General features: G+C 37.5%; 2 protein-coding genes and 1 long non-coding RNA gene across 5 annotated transcripts in view; 1 reads left to right on the top strand and 2 right to left on the bottom strand.

Moving 5' to 3' along the window:
- The window catches only part of LOC108823150 (alkaline/neutral invertase CINV1), a 53,753-nt gene that overhangs the window by 7,555 nt on the left and 27,876 nt on the right, over positions 1 to 18,322 (bottom strand). The window contains exon 1 of one of the 2 annotated variants that reach the window (XM_056992409.1): positions 4,746 to 4,769. The exons of the other annotated variant lie outside the window; for it this stretch is intronic. The gene's annotated coding sequence lies outside the window, so the exon portion shown is untranslated. Of the gene's footprint in view, positions 1 to 4,745; positions 4,770 to 18,322 lie in introns of those variants that run through there. 2 annotated transcript variants of the gene reach the window in all.
- On the top strand, positions 8,732 to 10,058 carry LOC130498799 (uncharacterized). 2 transcript variants are annotated; one of them, XM_056992411.1, is made up of 3 exons: positions 8,732 to 9,008; positions 9,104 to 9,417; positions 9,806 to 10,058. In XM_056992411.1, the coding sequence occupies exons 2-3, from the start codon at positions 9,122 to 9,124 to the stop codon at positions 9,921 to 9,923; spliced, it is 414 nt and encodes a 137-aa protein (XP_056848391.1). In that variant the 5' UTR covers positions 8,732 to 9,008; positions 9,104 to 9,121; the 3' UTR covers positions 9,924 to 10,058. The 2 variants fall into 2 exon arrangements, with proteins under 2 accessions (XP_056848391.1, XP_056848390.1); XM_056992410.1 differs by having other exon boundaries at positions 8,733 to 9,008; positions 9,104 to 9,426.
- Positions 15,813 to 17,148, bottom strand: LOC108832901 (uncharacterized). Its single transcript, XR_008937713.1, has 4 exons — positions 16,923 to 17,148; positions 16,663 to 16,738; positions 16,394 to 16,474; positions 15,813 to 16,113 (listed from the first exon to the last, which is right to left on the bottom strand). It is a non-coding gene; the product is annotated as an uncharacterized LOC108832901 (long non-coding RNA).

The raw sequence follows: 18,322 nt of genomic DNA, 5'->3' as shown, positions 1-18,322 counted from the left end.
TTATGAAAATACATGGGCAGACCTGGTCGTTTTTGTATCCTTCTTTCAGGAGATACTCAGATAGTCTATTATACCACACTCGACCTGATTGCTTTAATCCATAAAGAGACTTGTTCAATTTGATACAATGTTGTTCTCGAGAACTCTCTTTGTTTTTCATTTCAATACCATCTGGAATTTTCATGTATATCTCATTATCCAGTGGACCATACAAGTAGGCAGTTACAACATCCATTAACCGCATATCTAGACCTTCTCTTATAGCCAGACTTATTAAAAATCTCAAGGTCGTAGCATCCACCACAGGGGAATAAGTTTCCTCATAATCTATTCCTGGTCTTTGTGAGAATCCTTGTGCAACAAGTCGTGCTTTGTATCTTACAACTTCACCTTTCTCATTTCTTTTTCTCACAAAAACCCATTTGTATCCCACTGGTTTTATATCATGGGGTGTCCGGATGATCAGTCCAAATACACCTCTCTTTTTCAATGATTCTAACTCCACATTAATGGCTTATTTCCATTTTAACCAATCTGGTCGTTGCATGCATTCATATATAGATGTGGGTTCTAGATCCTCATTTTCCATCAATTCAAGTGCTACATTGTATGCAAATATATCATCCATGTCGACATGTTTTCTGTTCCATTCCCTTCCAGACATGACATAATTTATTGAGATCTCATTATTGTCAGGAACCTCAGTACCTTGATCCTTGGCGTCCCAAGTTTCTTTTGATGGTACATGAGTTCCCTTTTCCATGTCTAGGGTTTCAAAGGATTCGGATTTTTTTGCACATTTTCTTTTCCGAACTTCTTTGTCTTTGGAACCTGATGGTCTACCACGTGTTAACTGTGGTTTAGACGTAGTAGCAGCTTGATTATGTCACTCATGGACATCAAGTCTTATTGGTGCATTGGCAGCTGGTATATATGACTTGGTTACTCTATTTGGGTCAGCAAAGGAATCTGGCAATTTATTAGCTAGCTCTTGCAAATGTATTATTTTCTGGACTTCTAGATCACAATCTCTAGTCCGAGGATCCTGCCATGTTAAGGATGTTTGATTCCATTTTATATCTTTTTCCAGCTTACCAAAATATCCCCCTAATGCTGGATACTTAGATTCATCAAAATGACAATCCGCAAACCTGGCCTTAAACAAATCACCAGTTGTTGGCTCTAGGTATTTAATAATAGTGGGGGAATCGTATCCAACATATACTCCCATCCTCCTTTGAGGTCCCATCTTTGTTCTCTGTGGTGGTGCTATAGGCACTTGGACTGCACATCCAAAAACTCTTAGATGGGAAATATCTGGTTCATGACCCGTAATTAGTTGGGATGGCGAGTATTTATGTTCATTTGATGGCCTGAGACTAATTAACTCGGCTGCATGTAGCACAGCATGTCCCCAAGCTGATATTGGGAGTTTGGTATTCATTAAGAGTGGTCGGGCAGTCCACTGAATTCTTTTTATAAAAGATTCAGCCAGACCGTTCTGAGTATGGATATGTGCTACAGAATGTTCCACACTTACCCCCATGGACATACAGTAGTCATTAAAAGCTTGGGAAGTGAATTCACTAGCATTGTCAAGACGTATAGTCTTTAAAGGAAAATCTGGAAAGTGTGCTCTAAGTCTTATAATCTGAGCCAGCAACCTCGCAAGTGCTAGATTACGAGTTGATAAGAGACAAACGTGTGACCATCTTGTAGATGCATCAATTAAAACCATAAAATATCTGAAAGTCCCACAGGGTGGGTGTATTGGTCCACAAATATCAACTTGTATTCTTTCCAGAAAATTTATCATTTCCTTATTCACTTTGGCTGGTGATGGCCTAGTGATTAATTTTCCTTGTGAACATGCTTCACATGTGAGGTATTTAGGGATAACTCTTTTATTTTTCCAATTGTGGCCATTTGAATTTGTTATGATTTTCCTCATCATCACTGATCCGCGGTGACCCAGCCTGTCATGCCAAAGAGTGAACTCTTCTTTGAGTTCTTTGTTCATCACGGCATTAGCCTCAACCATACTAGTCTTAACATTGTAAAGTCCAGTCCCACATGCTGGTATAGTCTCAAGGACTCTTTTATTGCCTTGGGTGATATTATAAATCTGAAGAAATTCTTTATTTCCTTCACCCTTGGTTTCAATATGAAAACCATTGTCTTATGTCTTTGAAACTTAACAAGTTCCTATTAGAGCTAGGTGAGTACAATGCATCATCTATCTCTAGATGTGTACCATTAGACAATAAAATGCATGCTTGGCCGCAGCCTTCGATTAGATTAGCTGTACCAGCTATGGTTGTGATGTCGGCTGTTTTATTAATCAGGTTTATGAAGTATCATTTGTCTCTCAGGATGGTATGGCTGGTACCACTGTCTACCACAAATGAGTGCATTCCACTTTTCATTCTTCAAAAGACAATACATATAATTAATAATAATTTTTATGTATGGTATATATTTATATATATATATATATATATATATATATATATATATATATATATATATATATATATATATTTCGTATATACTTTTATGAATTTATAATTTTGAAGAATAATTGTCTGGTATATAATCGGTTTATTATTATATATATTTTTCTTTTATTTTTACGATTATATATATTTTTTATGTATGTTTGGTTTTTTTTTTCTTTCTTTTTAGGCGTATGAATATATATAATCAATAAAAAAAAATTTATTAATGCATAATATAATGTTTAACACCAAAAACCAAACATAAAAAATAAGAAAAACACCAAAACCGGGGGAAAATAAAAAAAACTATGGAATTTTAATTCCTTATTTCAGAATGTCTGAAGTCTGAAACTCCATCTCGGTATCTTGGTTTGATCCTTCCTCTTTGTTCTGGACATATTTTGTGTCCTCTTCGTCATCATCTCCTTCGTATCCTGAGTCTCGAACCATATGAGCTTCTGGTTTCTCTGTTAGACTTTTGATATAAAGTTCACATAGGTGCTTAGGAGTACGGCAGTTCTTTGTCCAATGGTTTCCCATACCACAACGATGGCATAGATCAGTCTTGATCTGTGGTTTAAACGACACACTACGGCCACGACCACGACCACGGCTGAAGTATGGTGTGTTCCCGCGACCACGTCCTCGCCTGTGTGCGTTAAACGTGCCACCTCGTCCCCTACCTCTACCACGGAATGAGCCGGGTTGGTTATTATGGTGGACAAGGTTACTCTCTTTCTTTTGCTCTATAGCAAGTTTAGAGATGTCAGGTAATGGAGCCGTTCCCGGAGGTCTCATCTCACTGTTTTTCATTAACAGTTCATTATTGGCTTCAGCCAACAAAAGACATTCGATCAACTCAGTGTATGTGGTGAACTTTCTTTCTCTGTATTGCTGTTGCAATACCATGTTACTGGAATGCATCGTCGAGAAAGTCTTATTAAGCATCTCGAGCTCAGTAACTTTTTCACCACATAATTCCATCATGGAAACAATTTTGAACATGACCGAGTTGTACTCGTCTACTGTTTTATAGTCCTGGAACCTTAAGTGTTTCCAGTCATATTGAGCCCTTGGGAGCATCACCGTTTTCTGGTGGTCATAACGTCGCTGTAAAGCGTTCCAAAGGTCCAATGGATTTTCCATGGTTCTGTACTGAGTTTTCAAAGTCTCTTGGAGATGATGGCGTATTATATAAATAGCACTGTATCGATCTTTATCACTGGACTTATTGTCACTGATGATCGTATCACCAAGTCCTTTTGATCGTAGCATGATCCTTGCATCAAGTGCCCAATCAAGATAATTTTCACCATTCAAAGCAGGGAAGTCGAGATTTGCCAATTTAGACATCTGAAAATTTTATTTCCCCCCATTAGATATAATCATACGACATATATATATATATAAAAAATTCAGTTATGTATATATATAATGAGTTATGCATGATAACGAGTTGTACTAAAAACAAAACGAGCTATGCATTCTTAATTATTAAATAAGACAAACGTGCTATGCATGAATATTAAACGGTCGGTTTGAATAAATGAATCAGAGCAATATTTATATATATAATGCAAACAACAGAGCAATATATATATGTTGTACGGTACGTATCAAACGAAACAGAATAAATTATGCATGAGAAACAGAGCACGTTAACAGATTAAAACGAACAAGATGAACAAAACGATATATATATACGAACATGACAAAAGGACAGAACGATATATATACAAAAACAGAGTAAGCGATCATAGCAAGCGAGCAAGCGATGCATGAAAAACAGAGCAAGCGGACGCGATGTATGAAAAAACAGAGCAAGCGAGCAGGCGGGATTTCAAGCAGGCGGGATCAAGACGATATACAAAACAGAGTATGCGATCGGAGAAGAATTCAGTTCGGATCAATATGAACGAGAGATGGCGTACGGTTTGAACAAAGTAAACAAACTCAAAATCAAAACGAACAGAGCGATGTGTTTTATACGAACCAAAGCAAGCGAGCAAGATGATATCTTTGAGCGAAACAGAGCATAACATGATGGTGAAGCTATCTTAAAAAAAATAAACGATGATGACGATAGCATTGAATCAAGACAGAGACAAGAAACGATTGAGAAATCATGCTATAACAGATATAAATTTCGGTTTTTATTATGTTTTCTTTGCAAGACATGTTGGCTAAGTGTAGCCACATGTATGCGGTTAGGGTTTTAATTTTGCGGATAGGGGTTTCCGATGATACCTTTGATCTCGGAAGGGTTGATCGGTCTCGTTGGAGCAGGACTGGTTCATCGCAAGCAGCTTCTTCTTGTCGCAAGCGGCTTCTTCTCGTAGCTAGGGTTTCACAGAGCAAACGAGCTGATAACGTGTGTTGTACGATCTAAAGCGTGTCCTTTATTAAGTTGAAACTATCATATATATACATGATATTATAGTTATCCTAATAAAGAGATAAACACCAATGTATAAGAGATAATGACAATGATATATGTCGATCATATATTCTCGGATCACAACAGTTTTTTTGTAGTACAACCATGATAAATAAGTCTCTTATGTTTTTCTTAACAACAATCATATATATATATATATATATATATATATATATATATATATATAATGTGACACTTTCCTCTCTTTTAAAGTGTCCACATCAGATTTTATTAAATGTTTGTGGGACTCATCTTTATATTTTTTCTTTTAATATAGTATGTATTCGTATGAATTTCAATAAATATCCCTTAGTGTAGTGGTTTATGTATCATTAAATAGGCTCACAACCAGAGTTCGAATAGAGAACATGTGTTTTTTGTATTTTTTTATGATTAAATTTAATGAAGAACAATTATGATTTTTACAAGTCGTCTTCCTCTTTAGACTTTTAGACTTTCTGCAATATGGACTCTGACTGCTCATGTTCAAGAGTTATACATCAATTTCTTCACTTTTTGTCATTTTCATGAAAACTTCATGAATCTTTATATATACTACTCGATTATAGGCTGAAATGAGTTAAAATTAAGTTTTTAAGAATTTCGATTTTTGGACTGAGTCAGTAAATCGTCATCGTTGGTGCCCGAATTACGTTTTTCCGGTGATTTTACGGCTCTCGGCATGAGTTTTTGAACGTGATTATGTAATGATTAAATGATTGTTGGGTCATTTTAAATTAACTCTCGGCATATGGCACTAAGTTTCTACATAACTTTTAAAAGGTGAGGCTGATGCGTCAAACATATCCAAAAAAGCTTCTTAATCGTCTATTCTTTTGCACCGTCTCTGAATATGGCCTAGGATTCTCCCACTTTGTCGCTTAACTTTCACATCCGATGATAAACCATTACACTCTAAACCGCTATATTAAGTGTCACATATCATTGAAACTCTTTAAATTGATAGAATTTCATAGTCCTACTGGAAACTTGATTAGTATAACTTTTCTATGTTTTTTATTCTACTTTCTGAAGTTGTCCGCTAATACATGTACGCCATGGAGGGATTCACTAATTTCTCATACTTCAAAATTTAATTAGAACACACTGATAGTTTCAAGGAGGAGGCGAACAAAATCGTTTATACATCTGATAACTACAGAAAAAAACAATGAAAAAGAAACACAGCTTTTTGGACGAACCGAGAGAGTTCGCATAAACCTGAGAGGAGCTCATGGAGATTCATTTTTTATTTCTGTTAAAAAATCTCGCCTTGACTATTTTTCTGGGTATGTATATATTATTGCGCTATGTTTAATAAAAGGTTTTACTATTGTGTGGGGTCTCTAAATTGGGATATTATTATTTTCTTATATTTACACAGCTTGCAGATTTACTGGATAGCTAAGAGGATGTCAATTAGTCAGCATATCAGATGTTGAATCTCAGTGGATATATGGTCTATGTCTGAAATATTCTTGGGAAAATGTTGTTAGATGTCGAATTCATGAAGACAAATCGAAAATTCTTTTAAACATTCACGACCCCACGCTTGCACGGAGCTATATCCCTAGTGAAACTAAACTGTTAGCTACGCACATCATGTCCAGAAAACCAGACCGGAAGCATCGAGTCGACATAAAACATGGCAGAAGAGGAACTCCTAACACCTCGTGCCAGCTTGTCCGCCACTAGATTATGTGCTCTCGAAATATGTCGGATCTTTAAAGTAGAGAAAAAAGTCTTACTGCGCTGGAATTCAGTAACATAAATTCTTAGAACATTATAACCGTGGATTCAAAAGTTCATAGTAAATGATGTTCTGTTTACTTATATAGGATCTTATCATGACACCTCAGATATATTTTTGTACATTGACGTGACAATGTGATTTGCAATTTTAGAGAAGCATACAGTTTTAACAATAAAATATGATTTGTGATTTTGGTGAAAATTTTTAATTTGTAGTTTTGTGAGAAATGCGATTTTGCAGATTTTGGAAAAAGTAGGTTTTTTTTGCGAAACTTTTGATTTGAATATTTTGATGGGAAAGTGTAATGTTTATAATTTTGACCAAATGTTTTTAGAGGTTTTCGCAGAAAATGTATTTGGTAAGCAAATGCAATTTTTTCTTTGAAGGGAAAATGCAGTTTTATTATTTTGACAAAATGTAGGTTTATGATTCTGAAAATATAGTTTTGGGATTTCAGAGGAAATGAAAATTTCTAGTTTTGATAGAACAAGATGATATGTGACTTTGGCTTTTTTCTAGGAAAATGTAATTTTGTGATTTGGGTTGAAAAAGTTATTTTTTTTTTTTGGTTTTGATGGAAATATGTTTCTTTCTTGCAATTTTGGTGGAATAAGTGATCTTAGGATTTGAAGGAAAAAGTGGTCACAGTTTTTCAAAAAAAAAAAAGTCTCCATGGTTTGTCAAGAAAATGTGATTTTTTAAGTTTATGGTTTTCTGCAAAAACTATGATTTCCGGCCAGTGGGACAATAAATTTGGGGTTTTGGTAGAAAATGAGTTTTTTTGTATTAACAAGAAAATGTGTTTTTCGTAATTTTTCCTTTTAAACAGAAAATACGACTTTATGTTCAATGGAAATTTTAAATTTATAATTTTAAAAAAATTTAGCTTTAGTATTTTGTATAAATATGAATTTAAAAGGAAATTTATTTTTCCTTTTCAGAAGATAATGTAATTGTGGATGAAAAATGTAAATTTATGATTTTGAAGAAATAGTTTTGTGGTTTAAGAAGAAAAAAAATGTGGATTTGTGTTTGATGTAACAATATGATTTGTGATTTTAGCTGGAAAATGTTATATTTATTGTTTTTGGCTGAGCAGTGTTAGTCGTGGCTCTTTGTCCTCTCCTCAAGGTCTTGAAAGGGCGTGACTTCTCTAAGCTCTCGCCGTGAGTGTTCCGGAGGTTTGGTCTATCTCGGAGGTGAGCTTCGCCAGTGGTATTGGCGTGTGTTAGCTCTTGCGGTGTTCGTTCGTGGAGTTTCTCGTTGTTGCGATATCGGCGAGGTCATCTATGGTATTTTGAGGTGAAACCATGATCTTCTTTCCATTCATCATTCCTCTTCCCGGTCCTTACTCTAGTCATGGCGTCAGAGCCATTGTCGGCTTGGTTTCTTGACATTTTAGCTCTCGGTTTTTATTGTAGTGGGTTGAGCTGTTGTTACCGGCTCTAATCATTCTTCGCTTAACTTATCCGTTCTCTAGTTTTTCGAGGCGGCATTAGGAAAGGATGTCGAGGCTATCCTGGTATGCGGGTCTTTGTTGTTCTTGGTGACACCCTTTGGCAGTCGAGCACATCCCAATACTTTGGACTCTCGTTGCTTGTTGCAGGTCTAGAGCTGCCGCTGGTTCAAGTGCAGCGATATATTCGTTCCCGTCTTTCTGCATCTCGTTCATGGCTTGGATGGTCTTCAGGTTTCTTGATCATTGAGTGATATTTGGCATTATAGGAGTTTATATGGTGATTTTCATTGTGTACGTGTTCTATATCCCTTCTTATATAGCAGTTTTCATAGGGTACGTGTATCATTGGTGGTGATGGTTATAAGTTCTAAGGAGTGCATCGCCACCTAGCTATTCCAGAGACATCATGAGAAGACCCGGTATCCAAGGAAACGAGGAGAACTTCTATTTCTTGTTGTCAATGTTGAAGGTTGAGAACGGGAACCCGATTAGGCCATGATTATCGGCGTCCTTGAGGCGTTCCTTAAAGCAATTTAGGTTTAAAAATAAATAAAAAACACATAATAAAAGAAGGACGTTCCTTAATTAAGGACAAAAAAGCCGCGTCCTTGTTTCTCTCTCTCTGGGTTCATCATCGTCTCCCTCACCAAACCTCTCCACCCCAATTCTCTCTTGCTTTCACATTGAATTTGCTTCTCTAGAACTGGGTTTCACGTTGATAGCTAATTCTCCAATTCGATTCCGAAACAATCCATCCATGGCTGAAATCGCGAAGGAAGTTAACGGCAGCGGCAACGCTAGGGATCTCCACTCGCTTCTCTCTTCGGCAAGGGATTCCTCATTCGTAACAACGGCGAACAGGTAAAACATTGTTTCACTCTTTCTCTCGATCATGCGTTCAACGTTTGATCTCCATTGATTTTAACTTGTGTGGATTCTCTAAATTATGTATATAGTGACCCTGTTTCGCGAAGATGATGTGCACAAGATGGAGACTGATGGGTCCGTTGTTTGTATCTCTGAGAAGAGGAGACTCTTGTCTGAGATCCAAAGAGCAGCATCAGAAGGTGGAGAGAGTGAGAGTCAAGGACAACGCTTTCGTTGGGAGGTCTGTGAAGATCGATGTGGTTGATGACACTGCGTTGCTCAACGTTGTTCCTTTCTGCAAGAAAGGCAAAGATCATCATCCCAAGAGGTCGGGAGCTGCACACAGTGATGATAAGGAAGCACTAAATAAGCCGGAGGGAGGCATCAAAGTCGAGTGGCATCGGTATTCTCGGTAACCCTCTACTTATCTTTGCTTTTATCTTATCTGCTGCGTTTTATGTTGGTTGAACATGTTGAGAATAACTTTAGGTCTTAAGAAAAATTAGGTCAGTCCAGTTTTAGATCATCTAGCTCACGTTTCACCTTAAGCTATATCCTGAGCTTAAGCATATATAGTATGTGTTTGTGTCTCTATCCTTCTAACTATAATCAAGTTAGGTTTAGTGTCAATGAGTACTCTTTCCGCAGTGGTTTATTCCCCAAGTATCTATATTCAAACCATTATAGCCTTTTTGATGTCTGTTTCCTGATATGTTCTTCATTGATCCATTCTCTCCTCCATTCCAAAAACATATCTTTTGATAGAGGCCTTTTTCATTTCTTTTCCACAGGTTCTGTATCGGCTGTACCAAGATGAAACCGTGTGAATGTCTTTGTACATTGAGCCGTGACCTGGGGAAACCTGTCAAAGTCCCCTTTGTTCACAAAACTTTTACTCTCTTTTCTTAGACACATCATAAAACCGTGTGAATAATACCTAAGCAGGTCATTCTTCATGTATATAGATTCTTTGGTTCAGATTGTAATAAGTTCATGGTACAATGTTCATACATATTCTATGATGTTTGTAAATTTTTTTACTAAGAGACCTCTATAAGTCCTACCAATAATCAAAACTTTTGTGATTGTCCTTAACCATTGTCCTTAACATCACAATAATACTAAAATAACCTAAGGACCAAATTTTTGGTCCTACCAATAATGATGCTCTAAGATTCTTAAAAACGTACTAGCAGAATGTGCTGTTTATTAGGTGGACGAAGCTATGTCTTGGGATATTTTGTTCAAACATCGCAAAATCAATTTGTCTGTCTACATAACAGATCTCATTGTTCCGTTAAAAGTATAAATTAACATTTCCCACAAACTAACAGAAAACTTCATTTTCATGACTATGAATTTATATTATTCTGCTGATTGTAAATATTGGAATTTTTTAATTTGAAAAAAAAAACACATTTTCTTACGAAAACCTACAAAATCGCATTTTTTGACGAAAATTGTAATTTCATATTTTCACCAAAACCAGAAAATCACGCAAATTATATTTTTTTTAGTAAAACTACAAAATTGCATTTTTCCTCAAATTTCAAAATCATTTTTTCTTCAAATTTCAAAAGTATATATTTTGCCAAAATCTCAGATAACAGGTCCGACATAATCAAATAAAAATACTATCCATCCAAACCTCAAATCATATTTATATATCAAACAATAAATATAACATTTTGAAGCTAAAATCCCAATTCATATTTTTCCATGAGAACACAAATCATCATTTCTTTTCTCACCCAAAATTACATAATATGCTGAAAAAGAAAAATAAATTTATTTTTAGATTCATATTTTTCACAAAATATTAAAAATACTTTTTCAAGATTATAAATTTAAATTTCCTTTGAAATATAAATTTGTATTTTCTGTTAAAAAGGAAAAACACATTTTCTTACTAATACCCAAAAATTCTCATTTTCCACCAAAATCCTAGTTTATTTTTCCGCTAGGCGGAAATCACTTTCTTTTGAGAAAACCATAAACTTACAAAATCACATTACTGTGGCCACTTTTTTATTGGCAAACTGTGATCACTTTTTCCTTTAAATCCCAAAATCACTTAATCCACCAAAATCACAAGAAAAAAACACATTTTCATGAAAACCAAAAAATAACATTTTCCACAAATCACAAAATTCCATTTTCCTAACAAAAACAAAAATCACATTTTCAGCCAAAATCACATATCATATCATTATATCAAAACTGAAAATTTCCATTTACCTCTGAAACCCCAAAACTATATTTTCAGAATCATAAACATGCATCATAAACTATATTTGCACGAAATACAAGGCCTAGCCTCTCACCTCTCCATGCGTAAATTGAAGTATTTAAATAGGCGATGGAAAAAATAATAATATTTACACAGTTTATTTGATTTTTGCAATATATTTTTCTCAATGGGTTATGATGGTTTCAGATCCAGAAGAACGACTGGCTTTTGCAGTAGACCTCACAGAAATACAAGGACTTAAGGAAAGCTTCAGCATGTTCGAGATATTGCATGTTCCTAGAACTCATAATAAAGTGGTACACAAACTTGCATGAGATGCTCGGAGACAGCCGTCTTATATTGTCCACATACACACGGAGTTCCCAACCTATATGACAGAGTCTTAAATGAATATGTGTAGGTTGTTGAAAAAAAAAACTTGCACTTGTCAAAATAATAAAACTACAAAAAGTTACATTTTCTTGCCAAATAATTTTTCTGCAAAAACCTCTAAAAACATTCGGTCAAGATTATAAAAAGTAAACTTCTCCGTCAAAATAGTAGAATAAACAATTTCCGCCGAAAATAAAAATTATATTTTTGTCAAAATTTGGAAACTCTAACAAAAATTAATATTTTCACCAAAACCATAATCATATTATCCTGGAAAATGTAAAATTTGTTTTCACTAAAATTGCAAAATCATATTGTGATGTTATTGTACAAAAATATATTTTATCTCAGACCTCAAAATTGTTTATTTCCGTTAAAACCACAAAATATATTTTCTTTCCAACCCAGAAAAAGAAAACATTTTTATCCAAACTGCATTCCTTATCAAAATCTCAAATATTTACAATGAGATATTATACACATGTACACAAAAAACAAGCAAAACTGCAATTGTATTGTACACTATATACTAATCTATAGGACATTGTTATTACACCAAACTTATTGGATGTTGAATGGTGTTTTGTTTCCTCGAATATCAAAATATTGGTAAATATGTTGTTGAACGCATTACATGACTATATCAAAGAAAGAGTAGAAAAACATAAGTAGCTTAAATGATGAAGTAGCATTTGTTGATACACTATCCACGATATTCAACATGATTTGTGTATATGTTGTTAGGTTGTGACATTTAGCTCCACAGTGAAATCATTTGTTTAAAATGAGATTTGTTTGTTTTTGTTTTGATGACATTGATTTAGCCGAAACAGAGGAAAATTGATTGGTTAACACCTTGTTGGAGTGAACATATAAGTGAAAATGATGTACATGTAGATAGTATGAAATGAATGTCAATCAATGTATATGCTATTTGGGCGTACATATGTTTGAAAAATTAATATACGAGCAACAAATTAACACTAAAATATAATATTATATCAAAAACAAATTGAACGCATTACATACCTGTAGCAAAAAAAAAAATATAAAAAACATAAATAGTGTGTGATGAAAATTGCTAAATTTGTTATTCTAAAAGGGATAAATATTATTTGTTGTTATAGTATTCACCAGATTCAAATGAAATAGTGCATTTTGTTTGGTTATGGCCTTGAGCACCGAATTACCCACATTTGTTTGAAACTAGATTTTTTCTTTTGTGGCCTAATAACAGCACCGAATTACCCTGCGGTTGAGGGTTGTTCGCAGATCACCAATTTTCGCGTTGAGTTTTTCTTGTAAATCACAGTTCGGCTTTTCGGCAGACTACTGGTGAGAGAGTTCTTGCGCTGAAGCTTTCGCGGTTCGGTTCGAGTCGATCCGTAGGCGGAGATCGGTTGAAATTGGCGTTTCCTCAGCACTAGATTGGAGCTTTCGTTCGAGGAGGGACCGAAGGTCCTTGGTATTTTGGGAAGTTTTCATGCCGTCCTCCTCGTCGGACGAGGATCCTGGTTCGGTCTCTCCTTGTGGTTGGACGCGGATTACTTCGATGCGCTGGCGATTGGCCGGCTGATCGTCATTGGCCGAATCGTCGTCATCGTCGGTCTCTCGGGCAGCCTTGTCTGCGTCCTTTGCCTGTTTGTCACTTTTACGGTTTTTGTCCTGCTATTTTCACTGAGTTTTCTTGTCTTTGTTCCTGCTCCAGCTGTTCTCGCCCTTTGGCTTGGGTTTCGGAGGCTGGACCTTGTAATCCCCACTTTCGATCGAGGAGAGGAACTAGGCGTAAAGGGATTTGCACTCAGTCGTATCGTGCCCCTTGACGTCGTGATACTTGCAATGCTTTGTGAGATCGATGGGCGTTCTGGTCGGTCATGTCGCCGAATCGACTTTAGCTACGGTTCCAGCACTCGGGGTACTGGGAGACGCATCTGGAGAGTCGGTTTCTCGCTAATAGACATTCCATTTTTTGTCGTGCATTACCATGGTCGAAACAGGAGCGTTGTTCTCATCTACGACGTAGAGGAGGCCGCCCTTTTTACTGCCAGTATCATTTGGTGAGTGCTGGCGCGGCTCGGTCCGAGCGCCCGCAGTCTTGACTGCTGCAGGCTTGGCTGCGTTCTGCTTTCGGATTATCGCCTTGGTGTCTTCTTCCATTCGGATGAAGTTGTGAGATCTGGCGATAGCGTCAGGGAGTGAAGTCGTAGGGTTGGAATACAAGTCCTTGCGAAACTTCGAGTTGACGAGAAGAGTGTTCATCAAGGCGTCGATAGCGATGTGATCAGGAACATCGACTCTGGAAACGATCGTCTTGAACTTTTCCATGTAGTCTTTAAGGCTTTGGTCCTTTGTTTGAGCCATATTCCACAGGCTAGAAGCGGTTGCTGCTTGCTTAGTGAACATGATGTAAGTCTTGAGAAACACGGCCGAGAGATCTCGGAAGCTTCGAATCGAGTTCTCGCTGAGTTGTGAGAACCAGGTTAGCGCTTGCTCGTTTAGTGTTTCGACGAAGAGCTGACAGTATCCTGCGTCCTTCTCTTCGTCGGAAAGACGAGCTCTGGCCATCGCTATATTGAAGGCTGTTAGATGCTCGACAGGGTCGCCACCGGGTTTGTACTCGGGGAGACGAAGCTTTTCTATTTTGCAGAGCTGGACTCTGGTTAACTCGCTAGCAAAGGGCGAGCGCGAAGTGGAGGCAATGACGCTGTCAATCTGAGGGGCTGCGCTCGTTGCTTGATGGATCTGCGAGCTCATCTGTTGAAAGCTGAGTTTGAGCTCGGTGATCTCGCGAATTGTCGTCGGGTCTGCTGTCGCCGGAGTAGGGTAGGCGGCGGGAGGCCCGTTAGGGTCAGATCCGTCGACTGCGTGGTCTTCCGCCGATGTCGGAGGGAAAAGATGGCGGCAGACAGGCTCGGAACGACTTCTCGGCCCAGCAGGAGCGGTGAGAGCAGCTACCAGGGCTGCGAGCTGCTCATTCGTCGCTTTCTGGACTTCTTCTTGATGTGCGAGACGAGCCATCACGGAGCTCATAAAGTCCGACGAGAGAAAAGGAGGAGGAGGCGGAGGCGTAAGCTCGGGCGCTTCGCCGGAAGTGCCGGGGTTCGAGTCGCCAGTCGTCATATCGGTCTAAGAAACGTTACTCTGATCAGGCCCCACGGTGGGCGCGATTCTGTTTGAGGTGAGTTTGGTCAACAGAAAGTAAAAGAACTCAAGAGGGGGACGAACATAGACGTTTTATTAGAGTCGGAATAACGAGGGTACAAGAGTAAGAAAGCTGGCTATTCGATGCTCGGAAAGCTCCTAGCCGGAAGTACAAGAGAGAGCGGCGAGATACAAAGAGAGTAATGGAAACCCTAATCTAGCCGCAAGTCTGTGTGTCAAAGTGCTGATGCCCTTTCTTCTTGTCCTCAACTCCTTATATAGTCTCTCAGGTCGGTTGTCTTAGACCTAACTTGTTTCCTTTGCTTATGGGCCTTTAAGCCTGTAGGCTTAGTCGAAATGACTGTTCGGCCCGAGCCGTTTGGTCGCCATCTTTGGCTACTCGTCATCTAGCCAAAGTAGTCACGAGCCGAGTCGTAGCTCATCGGGAGCCGGCTTCCGAGCCGATAGTCTCTCAATCAATGGTAATGGACCTCCTGTTTGCTGGGTCTTGTGGGTGGTGACAATCCATCCCCAACAGATTCTATACACGAACTGACCAGACGAGCATCCACATCATTGGGAACCGGACAGCTGTTGATGTCCCAGAACACCAACGTTACTGCCTCATCCATGACTTTCAACCTAACACAAATATGTATATCAATCAGATCCAAAATTGGGTAAAACAAATCTCAATCAGATGAGAGAATCCTTAGAGACACGGATAAATCTAAACCACCCACCTCTTTTACTATCAAATCTGATACTCCCGAGAGAGAAGCATAAAAAAAGAAAATAACACAGTCGGAGCGACGGCGCAAGGTTTATATAGGATCCGTAACCAGTACTTCTGGCTAGTTCATTTGCCACGTGGCCCATTAGTTTTAATTTGTACATTAAGTTATTTTTACATTAAGTTATTTATTATAATTTTTTTTTGGTATAAGTGTTAAGTATATTTAATACACAAACCGTCTACAATGGGAGTCCGAGAGTCCTTAGAATATACTTATTGCAGGGACAATATTAATGTATCTTAGCATTTTTTATTATTATATTTTGATTATTAAGAGACAATACTAAGAAACACAAGCAAATATACAGAATATTGGTAGAAACTTTTATGTTGTTTCTTAGTATAATGTTGATAAATACTTAAGTGTGGATATGCATCAAAAAGATTCAGTTTTCACTAACTAGACACATTAGCTTGAGCTATAATCAGAAGAAACAACGCAAGTTGTTGTCACTGCTAAACCTGATATACTCTTCTTGTTGTTACCATCCCAAACGTTGATGAAACCGTCACAACCTCCCGTAGCAAAAGTTCCATAACTACAATTTCAAAACCATTAGATCATTATTAGAAGCGACAGAGAAGCTGTACTGAGACCTATAACTTAACATTCCATATAACTAGTGGACTCAATGAAAACATCTATAGTGTCTACTTGCTAAGTAAAATTTGGCATATACAATACTCTGAACTATCACTCTACACAATATGTTGCAAACTAGAAATTACACATTTATTTTTGTGAAAAGTTAGTTAAGAATAAAGGCAACCGTGTATATGAAAGGGTACAATCAGATTCCTTCTAAGATCAACACTTACATCGGATGGAAGGCGATCGCATTTACGGGGTAGACAATGTCCCTTCCATCCTCGGATTTCCGGTGACACTTGAAAGCATATCTGAGAAGAGATTGAAACATATTTGTCAGATACACAAAGAGTAAGGTTCGACATAGAGAGGTAACATGAAAAGCATTATGAACACACTTTTTAGCTTGAGCAGCCTCTGATAGATCGAAAAACTCCATTGAAATCCTCTCTTCAACAGAGCTAAGTGCATATCCAGAAAATATATAGTTGATACTCACCGGCACTGCAAGACACAGGAGGGTTCTTTTGCAGGTCCCTAAGCTCCTTGTTAATTCTTCTCGAAGCCATAAGCTGCTGCTAGCCACAAAAAATAAAGCCTAATCAATGAACGACATCTCCACACTATATTACATGTCTACAAGCAATACACAACAGAGATTAAAATTAAGGAGCTTCCTTTTCCAATCAAAAGACATGAACAAGCAGATCAGATAGATTATTAAAGTAAAGGTACTGTTTTTAATCAAACAGAGACAACCTCTTCGGAAACCTCAAGAGGCTGGCTTGGCTGGTTGGTTCGTAGATGAGAGAAAGTTTGGGCAGTGGATGCGTTTTAAATAGATTCTTCGTTCTTGTGGTGAAGCTCCTGACACGGTCGTGTCCTCTGGTGTAGTGGCCGTCGAGAGAGAAGTAGAGAAGGAGAAGACGAAGAGAAGGAGAGGAGGGAGGCGACAAGAAGGAGAGCGAGAAACAATGACACGTGGTTCTTAGAAACGGAGAAAGAACAAGATATGGGCTTTAGATACCCGCGATAATCATGCTCTTAGTGTATTAACCTAGGCAAATTAGATTAGAATAATATTATTTAAACTAAATAACCTAAGAATCAATCCGTAAATAAGGGATTTAACGATTTGATCCTTAGGACAGCTGGCAGCGTGAGAGCCCCTTCTCTCTTCTCTCTCTTTTGCCCTCTCGTCACTTCCAAATCGTGTTCTTGCTCCTGTAAAGCTTCAGACTTTTGAATTCCCTTGCTTATGTCTGAGTTCTTTTGAGTCCTTGTCTCTGGCCTTCTTCTTCTTCCTCCTCCCGGGCAAGTCCTCTGATTCTTAAACAAAAAAACAAGATGGACTCCTCTGGTACAAAGACTCTGGCCACCACCTACTCGGTGAGTTCTCAATGGCGGCTGTTCAGGCCAACAACCTTCTCGAGGATCATAGCCAAGTTGAGTCTGACCCTTTGAATATACTTGATTCAGCAACGACAGCTGCTTAGTATCAATCTGGTTATTATCCAAAATTCCCTCCAATTTCAATTTCATTTTTTTCATTTTTTAGGCTCAAAGTTTCTGTCTTTAGGGTTGAATTGAGTTTCTGTTTATATCTGATCGAATATTAGAGTATTGGTTTAGTTTGGTTTATTACTTGGCGTATTCCGGTTAAGTATTTACTCTGTTATATAAAGAGAAAAGAGTAATTGCATCCTATATACACAAAATAAAATTTAATTACCTATATAGTATTTGTACTGTTTCCATTTTAAATATACCTACGTTAGCCATGTGTCAACATGCATCTTATTCTAGCTATCTAATATAATTAATATTTTTTTTTGCAGACGCTCTTCTTTGTCTGTCAAGAAGCACTATAATTACAATCAAACTAAACTTTTCTTTATATTTTTTTTTCTTTTCCCAGATTTTTCTCACTGTCTTTAATTTTTCTGTTTCATTCAAAGAAGGCATGCTCTATTTTTTTTATAGCCTCAACCAATATTGGATCCTTGATTAATTTTAACTATTCTGTCTATTGGTAGATAACAAGAGGCCCTGAAACTGGTGCCACTAGAGCGCCAAAGCTCTCATAAGGAACTACCACACCAAAGTTCCCATCAACAGACGAAGATCGAGAGAAACGCCACCAACAATACTGAGTCGCA

Source organism: Raphanus sativus, chromosome 8 (genome assembly GCF_000801105.2).
Source record: "Raphanus sativus cultivar WK10039 chromosome 8, ASM80110v3, whole genome shotgun sequence".
NCBI classification, from domain to species: Eukaryota; Viridiplantae; Streptophyta; class Magnoliopsida; order Brassicales; family Brassicaceae; genus Raphanus; species Raphanus sativus.
Note: the sequence above shows the minus strand (reverse complement) of the source record. Positions and strands in the feature narration are given on the sequence as shown.

Excerpts from the sequence above, each read along its gene's own strand:
- LOC130498799 (XM_056992410.1), top strand. The coding sequence starts at position 9,122 with ATGATGTGCACAAGATGGAGACTGATGGGTCCGTTGTTTGTATCTCTG. Across the intron at positions 9,427-9,805 it reads GAGTGGCATCGGTATTCTCG|GTTCTGTATCGGCTGTACCA; the intron begins GTAACCCTCTAC and ends TCTTTTCCACAG.